Source organism: Neopsephotus bourkii, unplaced genomic scaffold (genome assembly GCF_033783945.1).
Source record: "Neopsephotus bourkii isolate Nb327-2 ecotype Australia unplaced genomic scaffold, CSIRO-AGI_Nbou_v1 NB_867, whole genome shotgun sequence".
NCBI classification, from domain to species: domain Eukaryota; kingdom Metazoa; phylum Chordata; class Aves; order Psittaciformes; family Psittacidae; genus Neopsephotus; species Neopsephotus bourkii.
Window position 1 is genome coordinate 880,945 of NW_026901363.1, and position 23,846 is coordinate 904,790.

At 45.8% G+C, this 23,846-nt stretch overlaps 3 protein-coding genes across 3 annotated transcripts in view; 2 read left to right on the forward strand and 1 right to left on the reverse strand.

The window, feature by feature from the left end:
* RBM41 (RNA binding motif protein 41) overlaps nucleotides 1–23,846 on the forward strand; it is a 66,674-nt gene that overhangs the window by 26,507 nt on the left and 16,321 nt on the right. The gene's annotated exons all lie outside the window — the stretch shown is intronic.
* DNAAF6 (dynein axonemal assembly factor 6) lies at nucleotides 3,262–12,374 on the reverse strand. The gene is made up of 6 exons (XM_061356746.1): nucleotides 12,267–12,374; nucleotides 10,319–10,382; nucleotides 9,273–9,378; nucleotides 7,085–7,181; nucleotides 6,256–6,341; nucleotides 3,262–3,921 (listed from the first exon to the last, which is right to left on the reverse strand). Exons 1-6 carry the CDS (start codon nucleotides 12,357–12,359, stop codon nucleotides 3,792–3,794), a joined length of 576 nt encoding a protein of 191 aa, XP_061212730.1. The 5' UTR covers nucleotides 12,360–12,374; the 3' UTR covers nucleotides 3,262–3,791.
* Nucleotides 13,144–23,022, forward strand: LOC133214075 (nuclear pore glycoprotein p62-like). The gene is made up of 12 exons (XM_061356756.1): nucleotides 13,144–13,450; nucleotides 14,164–14,540; nucleotides 14,762–14,872; nucleotides 15,027–15,155; nucleotides 16,713–16,811; nucleotides 17,065–17,173; nucleotides 17,325–17,469; nucleotides 17,813–17,862; nucleotides 17,981–18,115; nucleotides 18,771–18,882; nucleotides 19,564–19,630; nucleotides 22,412–23,022. Exons 1-12 carry the CDS (start codon nucleotides 13,170–13,172, stop codon nucleotides 22,501–22,503), a joined length of 1,707 nt encoding a protein of 568 aa, XP_061212740.1. The 5' UTR covers nucleotides 13,144–13,169; the 3' UTR covers nucleotides 22,504–23,022.

The window sequence follows — 23,846 nt, forward strand, 5'->3', positions numbered from 1 at the left end:
GTGTGCCCTTGCCCATCGGTCAGTTTTGCTGTATCCAGTAGCTGCCAACTGTAGATACTGCTACAAAGAGGAAAACCTGCCATCTGAATGAGAGAATCTGGGAGGCCTTGGGGACAGAGGTTACTTCACTGAGTTTCCTCTGTGTGTTCACACACCTCTGAATGGCAGTGTGCACCACAGCCTGCAAAGGGTGCTACAGAGCTCCCTTTCTGCCCACAGGAGCCAGTCTCATGCACTTGAGAGCTAGGACCCAAGGTTAGACAAGACAGAAGCAGTATCAGTCTGGTTTCCTTACTTACTCTGTAGGGGAAGAGATCTTTCTGTACACATAGATACAGCTAGTTATTTTAGATAAACCTTGTCTGGAGGGAAGCATATACTGATAAAGCAGTGTTTCACAGCATGGAAGAAGTACATAGACATTTTGGACACAAACTTTAAACTGAACAGCAGAAAAATGAAGTCATCTTCCTCTCTCTCACCAAATACAAGGGGTATACGGTGATACCAACAACAGACCCGGAGGAAGATGGCAATGAGAGCAGTCTAGAAGCTAGACTGCAGGTTTAAGGGAAAAATCTCAGTTTAAGCTCTTGCCCTGTTTCAGGGGTTTATAAGGAGGAATCTTCAGGGTTTTCTCCTTCTCAAGCTGTAGAATGAGTAAAGCAGCTTTGCCTCAGAAGGCTGCTATGTGGACAAAGAGGAGTATGAAGAGAGGTGAAACACACAGAGCCAGCTGGGCCATGTACTTCAGCACACCACAATAGCTCTGACAGAAGGCAGGAACAAGTCAAAATGGGAATGGTGGCTCTGCCACCACAACTGGAGGACAGAACACACACACAGGCGAGATGACAACCTGCAGTTTATTGGGATACTACAGTAAACAGCCTCTATCTCATTTCCACAGCTACAGTACCCTCTACTTAACTGCAATACATTCAATCAAGATGTTTCTTAGGGAACCCAATAAAGCTTGATGATGTTTAATGGCTGGGGCTTAATGGCTGGGTTGTTTAACTGGGCTCATAATTTTGATTAATTAAGATGCCTGCAGGTGTTGGAGTGGTATTAGGCAACAGCTTTGATGTTCAGAGGCAAAGGGGGTTTTGTAACCCCTTCAAAAGGATTTCTGTCAGTGCTAGTTCAGCAAACCAAAACTGCCTTCAAGCCCTTGCAGAAGGATGTTAACTCTCTCGTAGCTGGCAGTAGCCCCCAGGTTTCTGGTAAGCTTTGCAGCCTTCATGTCCTTTTGACCAGTTCCTCTTGGGATGATCTATAACAATAAAACCAAAACCCAAACCCCAACCTTTTGGCATCCTCTATCTATCTACTTAATAGGAAGAAAGAATGTGAGAGGATCTCCAGGGTGGTGATCGTGCATTCAGTCAACACACTCCATCACAACAGCAAACTGCCCACCACCAGGCAAGTGTTCGACCTCTATCGAAAACAGCAGTAGAGCTTGTCCTTTTGAGCAGTGGAAAACACAAAGCCTGCCTTCTTATGAGTTTGTCTTCTCTGTTCATATACCCTAACACTGTGATTGCAGCTTCCCCCTGCCAGCCTATCTCCCTGTGCCTGCAGTAACTCCCCCATCCTGCTCTATCACCAACCTGCCAGCTCCCCCTCATGGAGTGTGGATGACCTACTGTAGCCGGGAGCGTACAGAGAGACTGGCTAGAAGGTACAGGAAATAACACTAGTACTACCTAATAGGGATGTTTTCGTTTGTATTTCCCTATTCTATTCAGCAGCAAACTATCTTACAAAACATACCGACCTCAGCTTATTGTCTCTTCCATGCAGATAAAATGCCCCCAGCTTAGAAAAAAATATATGGGGAAAATAGGACCTGGATACCAGTGCGGCATATGCTAATTTCCATAGGAAACAAATACAGGAGAGAAGCACAATGAACCAAAGTCATTGTTATTTGCAGTATCAAACCCTGACATTAAATTAAATAGGACTTGATGATTAAGGCTTAGTAAATTGCTATGCCAACTACAAATGCATAATTACCTTGTGGAGGGAGGACTGGAAGGAGGCTCAGAAGAGCAGAGTTATAGCGTGCTTTCCCACTGGCTGACTGAATGAATTTGGGCAAATGTTACTTTCAAGATCAATCTTCCACTTTTCTTGCAATTTGTATAAGAAATGCAAAATTGAAGCAGCATATTGTCTGGGGACCACAAAGACAACCCTTTTTCCAAGAAACAGCCTGTTTGGCAGCCACAGGCAGTACAAACTGAGTCAGGAGGAATGATCTCAGCCTTTTCATACATCTGCATTGTTCCCCTCCACCACAGCTTTGTACAGTAAGAATAAGACATTCAAATGTAATCTGTGGAAACTTAAGCAAATAGAAGTTGGAGTAGCCACTTAGTGTTATCAGCATATTCAATAGCTTGTGATGGATGAATCATAACCTAGCTATTTGCTTTCCAGGGCATTAACATTAAAGCAGAGATTGGGTAGTATTATTCTGACCCAAAGAATGGGTTCAATTTTTAAGGATAATGATGCAGTATATTCCAAACATACTGTGAATTCTGAAAATTCCTGGCATAACAGAAGAAAATATACCTGGAATCTCTATGGCACTGTCTTCAATCCCTCTTGGAGATTCCATCTTCTCATTACAACCTGACACAAATTTAACTGCATGAATACTGACTGCAACCTGGCTGGTCATTATTTTCTTCTACTACACCAAAAGAATGCAGGACCCAAACCTTTTTGTTCTTAAAGTGCTTACAAGCTTTTGGTTCAGTGCACCTAGAGTCCATCAAAGTGCAAGGCCCTGCTTGTCCCCTCCACTTTGATCATTGAGAAAATACCTTTGTTTCCTGCATGATCAGGAACATTAAGTGAAGATGTTTGCCCAGCAGCTAGTAAGAGAAACATGTGGTTACCCAGCTCTGTAGCTCTAGATCGCATTTGAAGGCCAAAGAAATGCTTTTGCCATATTTTAGCCCTGTAAGTGATGTTTTGTTATGCAAAGTTTCTCTTATCTCACCTTTAGGAAGTCTCTCATGACATAATATAGAGAAGACAGCGACAAAAAACATGGAATTGCTCCTTAGAACACAGTCTTTATTAACCAAGAGACATCAGAAAAGTAACTGGAGGGACAACAGGTGAACAGTGACACTGAACCACCCATTGCCAACATTTGTTAAAAAAACAAAAACACAAAAATCAAAACAAAACAAAAAACCAGCCTCCCAAAAAACCCAAAACAATAAAACCAAAATGAAAACCAAAAGAACTGAGCAGTTCAACAATCCAATTACATCTTGTTACCTTGTTCTGCCAGTGTAAAGGAGTTCCAGATGTGGATATGGACCCCTAAACACCTTCTCATCAAGTAGCTAAGAGGAGATTCTGAACTGGCCCCCATCCCAACATTGCAGACTAAGCAAGAATATTATCATTTGCAGGTCTTGAAGTACCAGTGTCATTGGCTGGAGCCTCATTGTGCTGCTCGTCAGCCATAACCACAAAAAAAACCCCTCTCTGGTTTACAGAATTGTAATCTCCCATTTCTGATTCACAGAGCCTTTATGAGACTAAAGGAAGCAGGACATTAACTAGAGCAGCACTAGAGCTGGACAGCCTCAGCTTATACAGTCTGTGGGTGCTATGTTACTCCTGCCTCATTCAGTTTCTTCAGGGATATTCCCCCTGCACCATTCAAGGGAAACAATCTACTATTTCAGTTAGATTTCACAAAGACTCCAAACTAAGAGATTACTTTCTGCAAACTTTCTCCATTTCTCTGTCCATCAACCAAGATTTATGAAATCAAACTCCCTCAATAATCTCAAGGTGACTTCCAAGGTCTCCTCTTCAGAGAGAAAACGAGCTTTCCCCTTCTTGCTGTCTACACAGTAGGGGAGGTGCAGCAGCAGCTTCCTGTGAAAGAGGACACAGTGAAAGTCAATGTCTCAGAACAGATGAGCAGTTGAGATGGCACTGCAAGTTACTCTTGCAATATGTCATCAGTGTACCAAGGAATGTTCTTATGGCAGGTTATGGGGTTCCTGCAATACCTGGTGCTCAGCTATACAGGCCTGAAAGGCTTCCACACTATTCCTTTCTTTAGGCTGTGGCTATGACAAAAATTTCCAGTGATGGACTGGGGGCTCTCTCCACTGTTTTACTTCTGCACAGTGCTGCATTTCAAAAGAAGAGGGAGGAGAAGCTGCCTTGGTAATGCTCTCCTGATGGCAAAAACCTGAATAATGCCTAAAACATGTCTTCAGGAGTTTGTCTTCTTTAGCAAAAAGAAATAACTGGTGCAGCCTGATTAGAGATTCTGGTCAGCCCAGATGCACAAAGGAAATGCCTACACTGCAAAGCACAGTTGGGGTATGAGAATGCACTTACAGTTATGAAGTTCCTGGGATGTTAACCTACATTAAAGATTAATTCAGTGATCCCCTACTGGTGGCTCAGGGACACAATACATTAAGAAAGGCTGGATCTTGGATTCAGGAGGTATTCCACAGTGGAATAAAAAGAAAAAAAGCCAGACATACAGCTTTTCCTAGAATGGCTGACCGGCCTTCTGGTTTGTATCCTTATGAGGGTGTCTCAGTCCAGACCCATTCAACTCCTCTCATGGATGACAGCTCAAACTTACTTGCTAATGCAGAATCTGGACTCTTTGCCCTCTTATCTCAAGCTTACACATTAACAATATGAATGACAGGCCAGTCTTGGGCATCCACTCTACTGACAGTGCAAAGAGCATCAAGGACACCTTAGAGTCAAGAGATCTTCCCAGCCAAATTCTATAAAGCCCCAAAAGTCAGCATGGGGGATTACTTTAAATTGGGGTTCAAGTCATGCTGATTTTTTTCAGGCATCTCGTAGAACCCATGGCTAAAGAAGGTGCAGTCAAAACACCTTTGCACCACACCTACTGGAGACAGCCAGTCGCTGTAGTCCTAAGAGGTCCTTAAAATCAGCTTGGCTTAGAATCAGCCTCAGGATTAGAGTTGGAAACAGTTCCTTTGAGCCCTCCTACACATCTGTGAGAGTACAGGATTTTTCAGGATGTAGAACTTGAAATCTTGTTTGTTTCTTTCATCCTGAAAAACTTGCACTTACATTTGTGAAAGCAGCACTGGCTCAGCCTGTACCCAAGCAACCACTAGATTTACGGCAAACTTTTTATTTGCTAGGCTTGTGACTACAGACAGCTGGATACTAAGAAGATAATGGCAGATCTGAGTCACCAAAAAGATGGAATTGCAGAAGGAAAAGGATGCTGAGGTTTTCCTACATCTGCAGTATTTCATTAAACTACCTCTTTAATATCTGTAGGTCTGCAAGTCCTGAACAGTTATTCTTCCTGACTTTCCAGTTTCAGAGCTAGCATTTCCAAACATTCTTCTATTCCCGTTGCAACTTTGGGTTAAATCCAAGCAGGGAGTAATCAACTTAGCCTGGTTTTGTCTGTGAGAAAAGTGGCTTTTCTATAGTTAGTCCACTAGGGGCAGAAGTTATTCGGGCCTAAATCCTTGAATTTATGCCTTCACCTAGAATTTATTTGCAGGAAGCTATACACATATGGATCTTACCACATTCCATTCAATGCAGCCTAGAGGGGATTAAGCTTGCTTATGAAAGCACTGTATTGTGAAGGAGGACATAAATCAAAACACATATGGGAATTATGTGGCTGTCTTGGGTAGGGCATTGGCACACTGAGAGAAGTCAGAGTATACCAGTCAGTTCATTATCTTTGTAGGTGTGAAGTAGCCCCTATCAAAAAATAAGAACTCAAAGGAGATCTCTCCAGGAAAACCTTGTACAATTTCCATCTCTGCGTCATGTCTGGATATGTCCACAATTCGGCTTTCAACTTCTGAAAATATATCTGCACATTTTGACCATCTTCAGTTATATATTTGTCCAAATTCACATTTGGAAAGCAAACTCCAATGAAGTCCTTCAAGACCGTGGGGAGGTTTTTGCCAAACACTCTGGAACCTTGGAGCCTTGCTGTTTAAGTAGCCAAGATCTGTCTTAAAGCTGGTTTTGCCAGAACAGTATCACAGATTCAAAGCTAGCCCACTATACAACGACTATGGTTGTTTTGTGTCTGTATCTATTTCCCATATGCAATTAATAAACCAACCTTCACCTTTAGCTTTGCTTTCCATACAGCATTTAGTTGAAGGCTTGGTTAAACCTCCTTTCAAACAAGATATTAACTGTACACAATGGTGTTTCACTTACTTTTTGGGAGTTCGGAGGTCAAGAACCTTGTCCTGAATATCCAGTGTGATGTCCGAATTCTTTGTCTCTGGCAGTTTGATTTTAATCTGAAATGATGGGTAGAGGAAAAGCTATGATTGGATCTATAGCCCTACAAGCCATAAAAGATCTCATCTTCCTGAATATTTTGATGCTAGTGTCAGAACAACATTGAGTAGTTGATTTCTAACAGAGAAAATATGACAGTGGTAAACATTGCTTTCAACAGCTTCATGATGTGTATTGATACCTTATTTTCTTCAAACTCCTGAGCTGCCAGTGTACTTGACAGGTATTCTACATCCAGCAACCCCCCTGGCTTTGTGTATTAGACAGTTTGCTTCTGCTAGAAAAATTCCTGAAGTTCAGGAAGCAGGGAACATCTTTGATCATGTAATAATGGGACAGGATCTGATACCTGTAATTTTAAAGAGTATCAGTATTGTAGCACTCTGCTAACTCACAAACCTTGTAATAAATGTAGGCAGATGCAAACTGTCTCCTTCCCAAGATTGTACCCAAAATGAAACTTCATCTTAGAGCTACTTTTTATTTCCCTCATGTCTGTATGTGGCATTGCATTTGCACAGATTCTTTTGAGTACACTAGGTCCTTGAGGAGATATACATTAAGTCCTCAGCTTAGCAAGTGTAAATATCATATACAAATGCTTGAAGAACTACACAAAAATCCTACAGGAGGCCAAGGGAAGCAATACAGCTTAGTGTTTGCATTCTATCCCTCAAGGTGTAAAGATTGAAAAGGGTAGAGAAAGACCACAAAGGGTTGGGAGATACAGGTTCATGCTCACCACTATATCTTCACAGCAGGCTGTGGAGTGGTCTTTCCTGCTCATCCCAAAGAAGACATCCTCTGTTCCCACACATTGTTTGAATAAAATCTCATACCTGGGAAAGAGAAGCCGTTGCCTAAAGCTATTGGAGAAGGGGCAGGAGACTAAAGGAGACTAATTCTCAGAGGGATATAAATAACCTCATTGCATCATCTCTCCTCCTTTTCAGTCTCCCTTCAAGGCTTCAACCCATCTGCACTGGATTTCTGTTCACAGCTACAAATGAGTTAGCTGGAAGGCTGGGGAGGATAATTCATTCCACCTTCCAAGGTTGTTTCTACTTCACTAACCAGCTTTTGCAGGATCAGGAAATTCATCCTAAGTGAACGTGATATTTACCGACGAGTCAAACAGCCCTTGGGAAATGGATTTGAAAAGGATGCTGTTAATTACATGTGTTCTGTTCTGTCATTCAACATGCTCTTGCAGCCTGAGCATAACAGTCTTTTGTCAGATTGTAATTGTTTTGCATTCAGCCAACATTTGTTTTCTTCCTCTCCACATCTACAAAGTCTAGAATCACATACTCACTTGCTTTTATAATTAATGAATGAGGAAATACAAAGTAAATTTGTATTTAGAACATACATTACTCCTACTAAATTGAGCAAAAGAAGTGGAGTGAGTCACTTCTCTAAGAGTGTATGAAAAGTCTCTTTTAGATCTTCAGTGTTCATACGCATATGTAGTAATTCCTAAGTCAACGAGGAATCTGTCTAATAGCTCTGGGTGCATCTCTTTAGCCACCTGTTTTCCTTTTGGGTCATATTCCTTGATTCAATTTGATGAACTTTTACAAAAACTTATACTCTCTTCATTGCTGCAACACAGGACGTAATTCCTTGAGACTGAAGCAGCAATGTCTTTTACCCAGCAGGAAGGGTAAGGGTCAAAAAATGGCACGAGAAAAGCTTCTGTTGTGCCCACAATACAAAGAAGCATGTTCTGTACATCGAAGGTGACAGTATCAAGACCAACTTTATGTAAGGCTATAGGTGAACGCCAAATCATTTTCAGATATGTTAAGTCTAAGTTCAGAATGATCCTGGTCCTGTGTTTAGATTAGGAAATTGAACACCTCATGGCATGACTTACATGCAGAGAAACATGAGGATTCTGGACTAGAAATTAGCATACAATGTGCAGCTTCAGAAGCTTCAGTTCATCTGCTCCCGCATTTATCACTCCAGGATATGGCATGAGAACACAATGATTAGAAATGTGAAGACTTCTTTGTGGTTTGATTGACCCTGAAGACTTTCTGACCTCTGCAAAATACAACTAACATTCTGGATTGTATCCCTTTCAAGAACATTTTTGTTATTGTCTCTCTATGAGCAAGGGAAAAGACCTGGGCTTTAGGCTGTCCCTTGACAGACTAGGATTGAATGACAAGATCTACAAGTTCAAAACTGCTTGCATATAGCTTTCCTTCCTGTAGTACTTTTCATAGACTCACAGCTTGGTTTGGGTTGAAGGGACCTTAACGCTCCTCCAGTTCCTATCCCCTTCCACGGGCAGGGACACCTTCCACTAGAGCAGCTTGCTCCAAGCCCCTGTGTCCAACCTGGCCTTGAACACTGCCAGGGATGGGGCAGCCACATCTTCTCTGGGCACCCTTGTGTGCCTGTCTTAGCACTCTCGCAGGCAGGAACTTCTTCCTTATAGCCAATCTAAGTCTACCCTCTTTCAGTGTCTATTTGTCTCTGAAGAGCTTAATCCTTTGAAATGCAAACATAAGTTGGAGTACTTTATGAATTTGTGAGTATGAAAAATGAATGCGTCTCAGTCGCTGCAGGGAAAGACAGATACTTCACACAAATGGCATGCTTTAAAGCCAGTAAATAGTTTCAGTGGCCTACTTCTCCTAATCTGACTTCATACAAGTATGTGACACTGCAAGTAATGTTATAATGGGAAAAACCAACTCTATGTTTCTATTTATGAGATCAGAAAGTTTCCAAAGGAGAGGTTAGAAATCACTCCTCACAAGTGGCTTTAGATGCAACATTGATATCCTCCCTTTCTCCTTCCATGACACAAAGCTTTTCAGATGGCTGTCTGACTTAAATGCAGTCAAAGCTGTTTAACTCCTGTTTCCATCAATGCTATGTAAAGCCCAGGTAGGCAGTCTCGGTTCACTTACTCTGGCTGTTCTCTAGGGTCCCAGGTATCATCATATTCAGATCCTTCTGGGACCTCCTCTGTATTCCAAATAGTTTTGCTGTTTTCAGATTTCACCTGAAAAGTACCTGTCAGTGATGAGAGAAAAAACCCACATTGAATTTTGGATTGGTTTTGTTCCTCTAGGTTTGCTGAAAACTTTGATTCCTTTAGGCTTTAGAAAAGTCTTTGTATTAGAAGTATTCTAGTAAATGTTTACAGTCTTCTTCACCTCAGTATCTTATGAATGAGAATATGCAGAGGGAGAATGTTTTCCTTTCCCTTAAACCTCCTTTACCCAACCTCTCTATCAAAGAAATCTTCCTTTCAGGCATAAAACATCTTGCACTTCAAAATGGGTAAAGTGGAGAAATACGAAATAATCTTCCCCAAGCCCCCAAATATGGGATTTTTTAAGTGAGCAGAGACGTTTACAAAAGGACCTCCTCCTCACATAGAAATCCACTTCTTCCCATTAAGTACTGGGCACAGCCCTCATAAGGTACTGAAGACACATGAAAGTTCACAGGCAGAATACTATGGTTTATGCCTGTCTTACATGGAAAAACATTTTCTAGTAAGATGATAAACCTGTAATTTGAAGGGTTTTAGAGTGGAGTCACAAGCAAAAATACTCTGTTAGATTTGACACAATTCCTTTCCTGCTGCACTCATTCTGGTCCTTGTTGACCTTTCTTATGACTCATAACTAAGCTGCCCAATAACGTGATTAGTTCCAGAAGAACTTTACATTACAGCTCGTGACCAGGCTGTGTTCTGTACCCTGTTTATCATTGCCACTTGAGGCTGCTGTGCTCTGGAGTTACCTTTTCTGGTTCTCTTGGTATAATTTGCTGTTAAGCTTTCAGGACAAGAAGGTGTAATTGTAAACGTGTAATGCTATCTCCATCTCAAAGTTCAGTGAGCGCTCACTGTGAAGCAAGCTCACCAGTGATGGCAACTTACTTCAGCTGTTACAGTCTGCTAGTATGGGGCTGAATGCTACAACATACAAACACTCCTCCTTACCAGTGCTCTCTTTCTTTACTGGTCCAATAGTACCAGGAGTCATGGCATTAACAGAAGAGTGCAGCTGCAAAACAAAAGGCAAATGGAACTTGAATCAATTCTCATACAGCCCAGCTCAGTAAGCACAATAATGTCACTAAGTATAAAATGTTACCTGAGGTCAAACAAATGCCTGCTGGAACCCAAAAAAAACATTATGGCACAATTTTGTGACTGAACCACTGAATGTTCTCTCTTCTTCACTCTCACCCAGAAGAGCGTGACCTCGACACACTGTGTTTAAGCAGGACTCCCAGGGCACAGCACCACAGACAGAGGTGCTTTCTGAGTATTACTTTGAGAAAGCTGGGGCTGTTCAGCCTGGAGAAGAGAAGGCTGCGTGGAGACCTCATAGCAGCCTTCCAGTATCTGAAGGGGGCCTATAGGGATGCTGGGGAGGGACTCTTCATTAGGGAGTGTAGTGATAGGACAAGGGGTGATGGGGTCAAACTTAAACAGGGGAAGTTTAGATTGGATATGAGGAAGAAGTTCTTTACTGTGAGGGTGATGAGGCACTGGAATGGGTTGCCCAGGGAGGTTGTGAATGCTCCATCCCTGGCAGTGTTCAAGGCCAGGTTGGATGAAGCCTTGGGTGCCCTGGTTTAGTGCGAGGTGTCCCTGCCCATAGCAGGGGGGTTGGAACTGGATGATCTTAAGGTCCTTTCCAACCCAAACCATTCTATGACTCTATGGCACATTGGCAAAATTTCCATGCTTTGCCTGCCATGAAAACATTGCAGGAAGCCAAGGGTGCTACATGAAAGACCCATCACAGCATTTGGATTACTTTTGACAGTAGAGATCATGAGGAGCAACAACATTTTCCTCTAATTATAAATCAATTTAGTGCTAATAGGCCAATGTGAGGCATTCTCTATATATGAAGGTTCCTTGGTTTGATAAGAGTGCCTCATATGCACAGAACATTAAATTAAATCAAAATAAAGCTTTCAATTTACCCAGATTGACTCACATTTAATTGACATCCCTGTGGTAATTGCCATTTCTCTCTCTGAAGTGTCATTCATTTCATTAATAAGATGTAAACAAATCCTTTTAAAATCAAGATGTTTACTGCAAAGATGCACAGCCAACAATGCTAGCTTTAAAAAGCAGGCATTAAACAGCTGAAGGGCACTTAGCGTGTGAAGGCCCACATCTATCACTTACCAAATGGAAGTTTGAAGGGACATGCACCCCTTTTATCCCAAATACTACCACCATTGCCACTCCTGCTGCAACCGAAGCAGTTGCGTGTTGCAGGAGCAATGTAGATTTTCCCTAAGCTGCAGTTTTCATCTAGTCCTGAGATGGACAGGTATAGAAGAATGGAAAGATTTTCTCTCATTCAGATCATTCACTTTGGAAGAATTAGCAACCCTTCCCTCTTTAACAATAATTAATATATCTATCATACTTCAGTGATCAATGATATCTACAGTCCTCCAGCACCTGACACAGGATCAGAACACTCACAGTCACCTCTGGGTATTTCAGCCTTTACGCAGGAGTTGAGCATCAACCTTTTCCCTTTGTATGAAGCTTTTACTGCATTGCCTTCATCTCTGACAGACTTCAGAGAAAAGCAGGGTGACATATAAAGTAACTGAAGCTCTTCCAACTTCATGTTCTCATTTCCTGAGGGAAAGGCCTGAAGGCTGGAAACTTAAATCTCCCTCTCATTTTGTAGTTTCAATCTCTCCTTGTTTTCCTTGGGCAGCTTCTGTACTCTCTCCCCCAAGAGGTTGTTACCATAAAAGTACCTTCTGGCTGTTTCAGTCTAAAACCTTCTAAGGTTCTCATTCTCTTTTTACTCACTCTGGGGAAAGGAGAGATTTGCTTCTCCTCAGTCACTAGTGTTGGGCTATGGAGAATATATAAACAACAGCATTTCTTCTGAAAGACTCACCACATCTTCATCATCATCATCATCATCCTTAGGAGCATCGCAAAGCAGTTTAGCAAGGGACTGCAGAGAAGAGGCTGAGGAAACACTGTCCATGTCAGTAGCCACTGCTCACCTATGCTGGAAAAACAAAGACGAAAGAGAAAGCAGGCTGTGCTCCGTACTGTCCAAAGGGTGGAATGCTCCTCTTGTGTGCTCTGGAAGAATAAAGTTTAGCCAAAACCTTACCTGTGTGATATCAGAACACAGATGATACACCCAGCCTGTCCAATCTGTGCTCAGGTCACAGACTCTCTTGCTATATTGGCACCAACTACAACCACAGCACAAGCCCTGCAGCGATTTCAGGCTGTGACAGATGTCAACACGGGCACGCAGCTGATACAGGACGAGGGCAGCAGGACCCCCTGCCCCGGCCTGGGGAGCTGCGCCCCCAACACGGCCCCAAGCTCAGGCTGAGCACCGGCTCCCGGCTCCCGGCTCCCGGCTCCCGGCTCCCGGCTCCCGGCTCCCGGCTCCCGGCTCCCGGCTCCACGGTTCAGGCACAGCCCCCGCCCCCAGCCGCGGCGGTCCCGGGCCGGGCTCCAGCGGCCGCAGCACCCGAAGGCCCCGGTGCCGCCGCTCGGGGGCTACAACCGGCCGCGTCCCCCGTCTCCGTAGCAACGGGACCCCGCTGACCCGTCCCTCCCCTTCTAGCCAGGGCAGCCAATCGGAGCACGCCACCCTCGAGCGGCGGCGGGACGAGCCAATCGCTGCTGTCGGCGGGAAGCCCCCGGGCGATGATTGGGGAGGGGGAGAGAGGGGCGGGCGCAGCGCGGCGGTGCCGTGCGTCATCGGAACGCGCGGCTGCCGGTGCTGCAGGCGCGGTGCCGTTGCACGGGCCCGGTCCGTGGTCCCGCCGCCGCCATGAGCCAGTTCAGCTTCGGGACGGGCGGCGGCTTCACTCTGGGCACGCCCAGCACGGCCGCCAGCACGGCCGCGAGCGGCTTCTCCTTCTCGTCATCCACGCCCGCGGGCTCGGGGGGCTTCAGCTTCGGGAGCGCGGCGCAGCCGGCCGCCAGCAGCCAGTCCTCCGGGCTGTTCTCCTTCAGCAGGCCTGCGGCCACCGCCGCGCAGCCCGCCGGCTTCAGCTTCGGGACGGCGGCCACGAGCAGCGCGGCTCCGGCAGCGAGCGTGTTCCAGCTGGGGTGAGAGGCGCGGGGCGGCGGGACAGGGGCGGGGACCCCTTGGTGCTCTGCACTGGTTTGAACGTGATTCTTAAAGGGGGGGCCTGTTGGTGTTGTGCCGTGCAGTTCCCGTTGCACTGTTGCATGTTTGGAAACGAGTTCAGCGAGGCCCGTGCTTGTCAATGCTGGCTTTTTCTAATGGGTCTTAAGATTAAGCATAAAACGTCTTGTCCTTCCTCATCCAAATCTGGTGTGCCCAGAATGTTTCTTCAGCCAAGTAGGACTGGGTTTGGGTTTTTTTCCTTAGGAAAGGCTGCAGCTTTGAAGCGATTCTTTGGAGCTGCTGTTGTCAAAGCCTGGCAGATGGGAGCAGTGGGAAGGGAGCTCACACAGGGACTAGCAGTGGAATTCAATTAAAACAAGTGTTATGTAGGGGATGCGGAAAGGGCGCTGAAGAGCCCGGAGAATAAGCAACTTCGCTTGCACTGCTGTAAACGTGTCCTGGTGCCCGTATGGGTGGAGGTAGTCAAGGGGGTGTAGTATAAAGAGGCTTAACAGAGGGTTGCAGATGGCAGGAGCTGCCATATAGCCTTTGTCAAAACCGAAACGCAAGCCTGGTCAGTTGTGTGTGTTCTGAATGTTGGTTTCTGCTGTCAGGAAGTGGCCTGTAAGAAACCTGACTCAGTATTGAGTGGATGTACATCTCCAGCTGGTCTCTTTCCATTCTTCCCTAGGTCAAATGCACCCAAATTAAGCTTTGGAGGCAGTGCTGCAACTCCAGCCACAGGAATCACAGGGGGCTTTGCATTCGGTAGCTCGGCACTGACCAGCACGCCCTCGAGTCAAGCAGCAGCTCCTTCTGGCTTTGCGTTTGGATCCGCTGGCACGAGCACCACGGCTCAGTCTGGGACCACTGCAGGGTTTACCTTTTCCAGCGGCACCACGACTCAGGCCGCAGCAGCCAACTTGAGCATCGGTGCTGCAGCGCCGCAGGCAGCGCCCACGGGGCTGAGCTTTGGAGCAGCACCTGCAGCTGCTGCCACCTCTGCTGCCACGTTGGGAGCTGCAACCCAGTCTGCAGCCCCCTTCAGCCTTGGGGGGCAGAGCACAGGTGAGTGCTGGCCTTGGGATGGCCGCTGTAGTCAGGAATCCTGTCAGCAGGGAGGGCAGCCGGGGAGGTTCTGCAGCCTCTGCTTCTGCCGGTGTGCAACAAAGCGAGTGGCTTTTGTACCTCTGTTGCTTCTAACGTGACTGTTGCTGTGGTCAGTGGAAGCTACGGAGTCTCTGTTGTAAAAGGTCTGTCTTCTCCTTTTGCTATGCCACTTGTTCCAGGCCTGAACTTCGGGTCATTAACTTCCACTGCAGCCACTAGTGCGCCGACGGCAACACTGACCACGAGTACCAGCTCGGGACCCACTCTGTCGTTTGGAGCCAAACTTGGAGGTAGGAAGTGATTTTGGGGAATAATTCCTCAAGGCTTCGTGAATCTGCTGTTCCTTGTGGGAACAGTTTTCTAAGCTGTACCTGAAAATGAGCTGCAAGTGTTTGTTGCTGTGAATTTGCAGTGGCATGAGGTGGATGCTTTTTCTGTTTGTAGTAACATCCACGTCTGCTACAACTGCCTCTACCAGCACAACCTCTGTTCTTGGCTCAACGGGACCAACTTTATTTGCATCAGTAGCGAGTTCTGCAGCCCCAGCATCATCCACCACCACAGGCCTCTCACGTAAGTACCGATATGCAGATCCTGTCAGATGGGGGAATCGACATCCTTGTCTCTAAATTGGAGAGACATCAGTTTGATAGGTGAACCACTCGGTGGATAAAGAACTGGCTGGATGGGTGCACGCAAAGAGTTGCGGTCAATGGCTCAGTGTCCAGCTGGAGACCAGTAACAAGTGGTGTCCCTCAGGGATCAGTGTTGGGACCAGTCTTGTCCATCTTTGTTGGTGACATGGACAGTGAGTGCGACCTCAGCATGTTTCCTTATGACACCAAGCTGTGTGGTTCGGTTGATACGCTGGAGGCAAGGAATGCCATCCAGAGGGACCTTGACACGCTTGTGAGGTGGGCTGATGCTAGCCTTAAGAAGTTTAACCGTGCCAAGTACAAGATCCTGCACCTGGGTCAGAGCAATCCCAGGCACAGCTACAGGCTGGGCAGAGAAGAGATTCAGAGCAGCCCTGCGGAGAAGGACTTGGAGGTGTTGGTCGATCAGAAAATGAACATGAGCCAGCTTCAGTGTGCGCTTGCAGCCCAGAAAGCAACCGTATCCTGGCCTGCATCAAAAGGAGCGTGACCAGCAGGTGGAAGGAGGTGATCCTGCCCCTCTACTCTGCTCTTGTGAGACCTCACCTGGAGCATTGTGTGCAGTTCTGGTGTTATCAACATAAAAAGGACATGGAACTGTTGGAACAAGTCCAGAGGAGGCCACGAGGATGATCAGGGGCTGGAGCAGCTCCTGTATGGAGGCAGGCTGAGAAAGTTGGGGCTGTTCAGCCTGGCAGACAGAAGGCTGCATGGAGACCTCATAGCAGCCTTCCAGTATCTGAAGCAGGGCCATAGGGATGCTGGGGAGGGACTCTTCATTAGGGACTGTAGTGATAGGACAAGGGGTGATGGGTTAAAACTTAAACAAAGGAAGCTTAGATTGGATATAAGGAAGAGGTTCTTTAAGGGTGGGGAGGTACTGGAATGGGTTCCCCAGGGAGGTTGTGAATGCTTCCTCCCTGGCAGTGTTCAAGGCCAGGTTGGGCAGAGCCTTGGGTACCCTGGTTTAGTGTGAGGTGTCCCTGCCCATGGCAGGGGGATTGGAACTGGATGATCTTAAGGTCCTTTCCAACCCTTACTATTCTATGATTCTCTTCTATGATAATCAATCAGCAGCACATTTGGTGGTCCCTGTCAGTAGTTGATCTGCAGATGCTGGGGTAATAGAGGAGAAATCAAGGAGCAGCTCTTCTTGCTATTTGTTGTCTAATAGCTTGTATTTTCAGCAGCTCTGCAACTCTTGCATTGCTTCTCTATGTCCAAAACAAGACTTTAATCTTAGTATTTAAGAGTCCTTTAATCTAATGGGCATTCCTGGAAGGTTCCTGGAAAAACTGCAGAGCAGAGTGCTTTTTGTCATTTGATGTCCCAGTGATCCTTCACCTGAGCACTGATTATGGTTAATAAAGATACAGACCAGAGGGAGGTGGGTAAGCAGGCAGGGTAGAGCTTTTAAAAGGGGCACTGCGTTTAATGGGTTCCACAAACTCTTCATGTTGTCTTCTGTTTACAGTTGGTGCCCCTTCCACTGGGACAGCCAGTCTTGGGACGCTTGGGTTTGGGTTAAAAGCTCCTGGAACAACAAGTGCTGCCACAACAAGCACTGCCACTGGTAAGGACTGGATGCGGAAGTTAGCTGAGGAGAAGGACTTCAGTGCTGTGTTGTTGTATGAAGGACACACAGACACTGATGTTCTAGAAAAGTAAACAGATTAGCTCTTCCTAATTTTGTATTTGTTTCTGATCCCTTCAGACGGGCCTGATTGAGCTCACAGCCCTGCGCTTTAGTAGAAGTGCACATTAGACCTGTTCTCTGATAGCAGATGTATTCTCTTCTGTTGCTTGACTCGAATCTCTTCTTTCAGGCACCACTACTGCTTCTGGCTTCACTTTGAATCTTAAGCCGTTAACTACAACTGGTGCCACTGGAGCTGTGACTTCTACAGCTGCCATCACCACAACAACAAGCACCAGGTGAGTAATTTGGTACAAGTGACTGTGTCCTGATGAGGACAAGAGGCAGAATCAGTGCTGGTGCCTGGTGGAGCAGGGGGAGGTGAGTGGTGCCATGTTTGGGTGTTGGGTTGTGATCCTGTGTTCTGCACTGTCCCACACTTGCTCTCAGTGCACCTCCAGTGATGACCTATGCCCAGCTGGAGAGTTCGATAAACAAGTGGAGTCTGGAACTGGAAGACCAGGAGAAACACTTTCTCCATCAAGCTACACAAGTTAATGCCTGGGATCAGATGCTGATAGAGAATGGAGAGAAGGTAAAGTGACATCTAGTACAATTTGGCTTGGCTTGGTTAGATCCTTAAAAGCCCTTAGTGTTTTAGGTGTCAATGTGAATTAATCTACGTGCTCATGGTATGTCTGTTCTGGTTGATAGACAGTGATGCTTGGAAATCTGTGAGTTTACACTCTGATAACAGTTATCTTAGGGTGGAGTTTCAAAGCCAAACCTCTGTTGTTCAGGTTTTGGTCTGTAAATCTTTATGTAACTGTTTCTTGTAGACATTTGTATTGTGCTGGCTTTCTCAGTTCCATTCAGTCTCTTTTTAATTCTTGAGTTGATTTTGAATTTTCATAGTATAATTGGTTGTTGTGTTTCAGATTTCTTCATTGCACAGAGAAGTAGAGAAAGTGAAGCTTGATCAGAAGAGGTATGACACCGTGAATGCTTGAGATTATGCAGGGAAGAAACACAATCTTGTATTGTGGAATGCAGATGTAGAACGTACATGAGCTGTAAGTAGTGTGGTAAGCATTTTGTCTTCTCAGATTGGATCAGGAACTGGACTTCATCCTGTCCCAGCAGAAGGAGCTTGAAGACCTGTTGACCCCTCTGGAGGAGTCTGTGAAGGAGCAGAGTGGGACCATTTACTTGCAGCACGCAGATGAAGAGCGGGAGAGGACGTAAGACACAAATCTGTGTTGGACGTGTGCTGAGCAGACTAATGTGATGATCAGTCAGCAGGCAGTAGAGATGGGATGCGTGACAGCACTGATCTATCAGAGGCCTTTGTCAGTCACGTAACCCTGTTTTCTGCATGGCAACTTAGATTTTAGGCGTTAGAAACAGGGAAATGTGACTGGAAGCCCTTGAATCATCATGAAAATCTCTTTGGGTGTTGTGGTCTAATCAGCTGTCTGGGAACAGGTTACTAATTTTGGCATAATCTCTGAAAATTAATGATTATTAATAATTGAGGGGATGAGAGCAGAATGCGCTAATTGGGGCTCAGACATCCTTGTTAGCCTTAAGTGTTTAATCATAGCAGGGTAATTATAAGAAATGTTGGCTCAAGAGAGATAAGTATTTAGGAATCCAGTCTAATTACTTCCTTCATTTCTGACAAGACCATCCGGAAAGCCCTCCAGAATATTGCTTGTCTGTCTCCATCTATATATCCAGTGAGAAGGAGTTCAGGAGTTAACTCCAGTGTGTGCCAGGGTGCCTCTCAACGTGCTGTTCCCACATGTCTGCCAGCATTGATTGAAAGGTGTGACTGGGTGTGGATCTTCTGGTTTGCTTTAAATATTCTGACCTTTCTTCTTGTGTGTTTTGCAGTTATAAACTGGCTGAAAACATAGATGCTCAGTTGAAGCGCATGGCACAAGATCTGAAGGACATCATTGAGCACTTGAATACATCAGGAGGCCCAGCAGATACGAGTGACCCGGTAAATCCGAGCTTTATTCTGTGCATGTTAGTGAAAGACAGAGGATATTTAAACCATTCTAACTCTTTGTCCACTTTTGGGTGCTTGTCTGCTTCCAGTTTCAACCTGGGAGCGGTGTTTTGTTTTCCTTGGATTGGTTCTCTTGTCATAAAACTGGCATTATAACAGCACAACCAGCCTGGCACACATAGTTACTCTGCAGTTCTATGACTAGGTTTCAAAGTACCACGTTCTGTAGGAGCCCTGGTTATTTGTTTGATGCCTTACTTTTGCCAAGATGACAGCTTGTTTCAGAGGCAGTTCTTAACCTTGATGTGGCTTCCTGCTCCACTACTTGCTTCTTTCTTGTAGTAAAATTTCCCTTCACTGTTGCAGACCGAGTTTTTCCCATTTTTACTTTGCCACCTCAAGTCTAATGTGGTGATGGATGTGGTTGCTGGGTCTGAATTGGAATAAGCTGCAGCCACAGGCACCAAACCAGTCTCTTTTCCTTATGGTAAAGAGAAGAAAGTTGCTGCACAGACTTCCCCTGGGGCAGTGGCTGCTAAGTTAGCAGAGCTGTACATATGAGACTCTGGGTTGCATGGTGTTCCAAAGGCAGGGACAGTGAGTTTTTGTCTTTTACTGCTCCTAGTTTTTATGTAGTGTAAGAAATGACTTGCACCTTCTCTTTGTGCTCAGCTTCAGCAGATCTGTAAGATCCTGAATGCACACATGGATTCATTGCAGTGGATTGACCAGAACTCAGGTGAGAGTTGTCTTGCAGCTTTTTGGGAATGCATATAGAAAACATGGAGCATGTGTGCAAATGTTTCTTGAACACAAACGAATTCCTGAAGGTCCCTGAGATACCTTCTTCCCCTCACTTTCAGTGATACTGTCCTTTTTGTGCTTGAATTCTGATGTGCAATTGAGGCTTCTGCTGAGAATTCCTGGTAACTGCCAGTGTGTTCCCAAAAATAGGTTTAAACTGAAACAGGGGAAGTTCAGGTTAGATATAAGGAAGAAGTTCTTTACTGTAAGGGTGGTGAGGCACTGGAATTGATTGCCCAGGGAGGTTGTGAATGCTCCATCTCTGGCAGTGTTGAGGGCCAGGTTGGACAGAGCCTTGGGTGCCCTGATTTAGTGTGAGGTGTCCCTGCCCATGGCAGGGGGGTTGAAACTGGATGATCTTAAGGTCCTTTCCAACCCAAACCATTCTACGATTCTATGAAAAGGACAGATTGAAACGTATCAGTGCAAAGCAGAGACTTGAAAACCTTGTGCTTTGTTCTGTCAAACTAATGTTAAATATTTCAACCTCTAAACTGTTGTGGGGTTTCCATTTAAAATATGAAAATGTGTGAGGGGGTTGCGTGTGGTTAATGTTCGCATGCACCCACCCCAATGGGAAAGCCAAATCCAGGTGAGACTGAGCAGTGTGCATGTATCTGCAGGCTGTGTCACTCTGGGGCTCCAGTGTGGAAGTTTCACAGGAGCAGTAAGTTGAGGTGTAGCACAGAGCAGAAGATGCACTCGTTAGTGAAGACCTGATTGAGTACTTGGTGTCGTTTCTTGTCTTGAGTTCACCTTTAGCTAGTGTAGGATGGTGCCCTACTAAAAGCAAACAGGCAGTGCCTCCTGGTGAGGGGTTCAAGAATTCTACACGGTTCTGATTTGTCACTGGTGCCAGCAGCCACAGGGGGGCATGGCAGAATAAAGCAGAGCTCCTCTCAGTGGCACCGAATTGCACTGTCTGCCTGCAGTGCTGTGAAAGTGCTCACACTTGGTGTACTGCTTGGCTGAAAGCAGGCACACTGCTGTCCCTATTAAACAGTATGACTGGCTTAAGTCAGGGGTGAATTTGTCCTTTTCCTCCAGAACATGTATGCTAACTTCCACATTCCAATCTTGCCTTTATCTGGAAATCTGGTGCAGCTCCTGTGGATCCAAATTGACTTTACTGGATGTGTGAAAATGGCAGTCTACTTCCTTTCAATTTTTGCAGCAAGGAGACCCATTTTCCCCTCTGTCATTCAGTACCAAAGAGTCTTGTCAGTTAATAATGAGTCATTGTTGGGCCATGTACCTCTACAGAAGCAGTTCACACTCAGTTCACCTTCTGGCAAGACAAAAGCAATAAGCTGAAGAAACTGCAGTTCCTCAAAAAGGTTAATGTGTCTATCTGTTCCTGTGGGGTCCTACACAAGGAGCAGCATTCCTGGTGCTGTATGCACTCCAGTGAGTAGTAGGCATACCTCTACACAGTGGCTATTAACTGAGCTGACCTGTTAAACAATGATGTGCAACTGTGGCAGTCATTGAAAATGCCACCGCTTGCTGAACATAGATGAAGGGTGGTGTTGCTTCCACAATGGAAAGGAGTGTTTGGACAAAGCCTTGTTCTGACCTTCTAGCTCTTCCTGAGAGAAACAGCAAGTCTTCTCTTCTGTAGTTACAACTGAATTCCAAGTTGAGCGAGAGATCTATGAGGCAGGGAAGCACCCTGCCATCTTCTGCCATAATCATTTCTTGCATGGTCAATATTTGAAAAGGAACAAACTGGAATGTGTTGGTTAATATGTTATGGAAGATTCTGGGTTTGATGTGTTATATGAAATAACATGTAACCTGGAGTCTCTAAGCCCCAGGCTGGCATAATGCTGTAGCCAGCCCTGTGGATTATGGTAAGATTTCATGGAATGAAACTGGAAATTGCTATAGCTTGTTCCAAGATATTTTTGTATGTTGTGATAGCTGCTGTGTTTAAAGTTGGTGATCATTCAGTGCCTTATGTATTCCTAAGTTGGGGATGTACAAATAGCAGCTCATCTGTGTTGTGGCTGCAAGTGCTCTGCAGCTCTCCTGTGCGATTGCACCGTCTTTTCTGTATTCCCAGAACTTACAGAATCTCTGTTGGTAAGTTAAAGGCTTGTTATGGCTGTGTGATATCCTGCAAGAAAATATGTGTGTGCTTTGAACAGATGGTGTAGTTCATCTGTAATATGTGTAACTCGGAGCAAATTTTAGCAGGAGGTGAGAAGAGAAAACTTTTACAGAGCAATAGCTTTTGCTCAAGCTGCAGACCAGCTTTTGCAGTTTCTGTGCAGGGAGGGTATTCTCTGCTCTCTGCAGTGCCCTCAAACAGCAACACACACTGGCATGCCAAACAGCGTCAGGATGTCCCAGCTCTCTTCTGGTTCTGCCTGCAAGTCCCTGAATCAAAGAATCAGAATAGTTAGGGTTGGAAAGGACCTTAAGATCATCCAGTTCCAATCCCCCTGCCATGGGCAGGGACACCTCACACTAAACCAGGACACCCAAGGCTCTGTCCAACCTGGCCTGAATGCCTCAGAATACTTCCCAGAAGCTATTCTTTGCCTTGGAGGATTACCAGTGTTTTGTGTTGGAATTTCCTCCTCCTTTGTGCACTATCAAGGCTGAGTGTCAAAAACAAAGGACAGTGGTTTTCTTTCTCCTTCTGCAAGCTAAACTCTGCAGGGTTGTGGTTTAGGGTGATTCTAAGGTTAATCTCTTGTTTGTCCCACAGCCATGTTGCAGAGGAAGGTAGAAGAGGTGACAAAGATTTGTGAGAGCCGCCGCAAGGAGCAAGAGCGCAGTTTTCGGATCACGTTTGATTGAATGCTTCAGTTTAATGGATCAACCTAAAATCTCCACAGAAAAGAGGTTTTTGGGGACCCAGGTCTCAGATCATTACATGGGTTTCTTTTCTTGCAGTAAAATGTGTTGTTTGTTCCAGAGCCAGTGTTTGCAGTGTCTGTCTGGAACTCACCCACTCCAGTCTGAGACTGCATGAGGTTTGTGCACAAAGTCTGTGCTCTTTGTTCTTTGTAACTGCCTGCAGAGTGGTGAGAAACTCAAATGCTGCCCCTGAAGGACTTAAGCAGTAGGTGACTCCCTGGCTGAGCCCTCCCGTGCTGCAGTATAACCTGGGTATGGTTAAGTGGGACTTGATGATCATTTATTCAGGACCTTAGAGAGAAGGTTTAACGAAGAGATGTCCTCAGAAGGAGCTGCAGCAGTCTGAGACTGGATCCTGTTACTGCTGGCTGGAGTTTGTGTTCATATTGGGTGTGCTTCCACTGGTGAAAGTGGGCCTTGTTTTCTGTACTCTGACCTTAACCTGCTTTTGTGCTGGTACCTGTAAGCAGCATTTCTGTACAAATAAAAAAGACTAGATGTGCCAGTAGAACGATGGTACTTGTGTGGTGATTTGTAGTGCAGGTTGCAAGGATGCAGGAAAGGTGTATGGGTCTGCTGTAAAACTTCCTAATAGGCATTGGCTTGTCACTGCATTTTGGTGATGTGTGATAAAGCAGATGATATTATTTCCCTTGGGCTGAAAGGTTTCTCTTCCATTTTGTGGTCACAGTCTCTCCTTTCTGTGGGGTATCTTCTGTACTCTCTCCCTCAGGGGCTTGTTATCCTAAAAGTACCTTATACCTCTTTCAGTCCAAACCTTTGTGAGGTTCTCCTCTTTTTTCTTTTTTCTTTTTTTTCTATCACTGTGGGGCAGGGAGAAATTTGGTTCTCAGTCGCTAATGCTGGGCTATGGAGCAATATGTAAATCACAGCATTTCTTATGAAAAACTCACTGTGTTCATCATTTCCCGAGCATCCCAAAGCAGCTTGATAAGGAAATGCAGCGAAGGGGCTGAGGAAACGCTGTCCGTATCGGTAACCACTGCTCACCTACGCAGGCACAGTAGCGGCGGTCCCGGGCCGGGCTCCAGCGGCCGCAGCACCCGAAGGCCCCGGTGCCGCCGCTCGGGGGCTACAACCGGCCGCGTCCCCCGTCTCCGTAGCAACGGGGCGCCGCTGACCCGACCCTCCCCTTCTAGCCAGGTCAGCCAATCGGAGCACGCCAACCTCGAGCGGCGGCGGGACGAGCCAATCGCTGCCGTCGGCGGGAAGCCCCGGGCGATGGTTGGGGGGCGGGAGAGAGGGGCGGGCGCAGCGCGGCG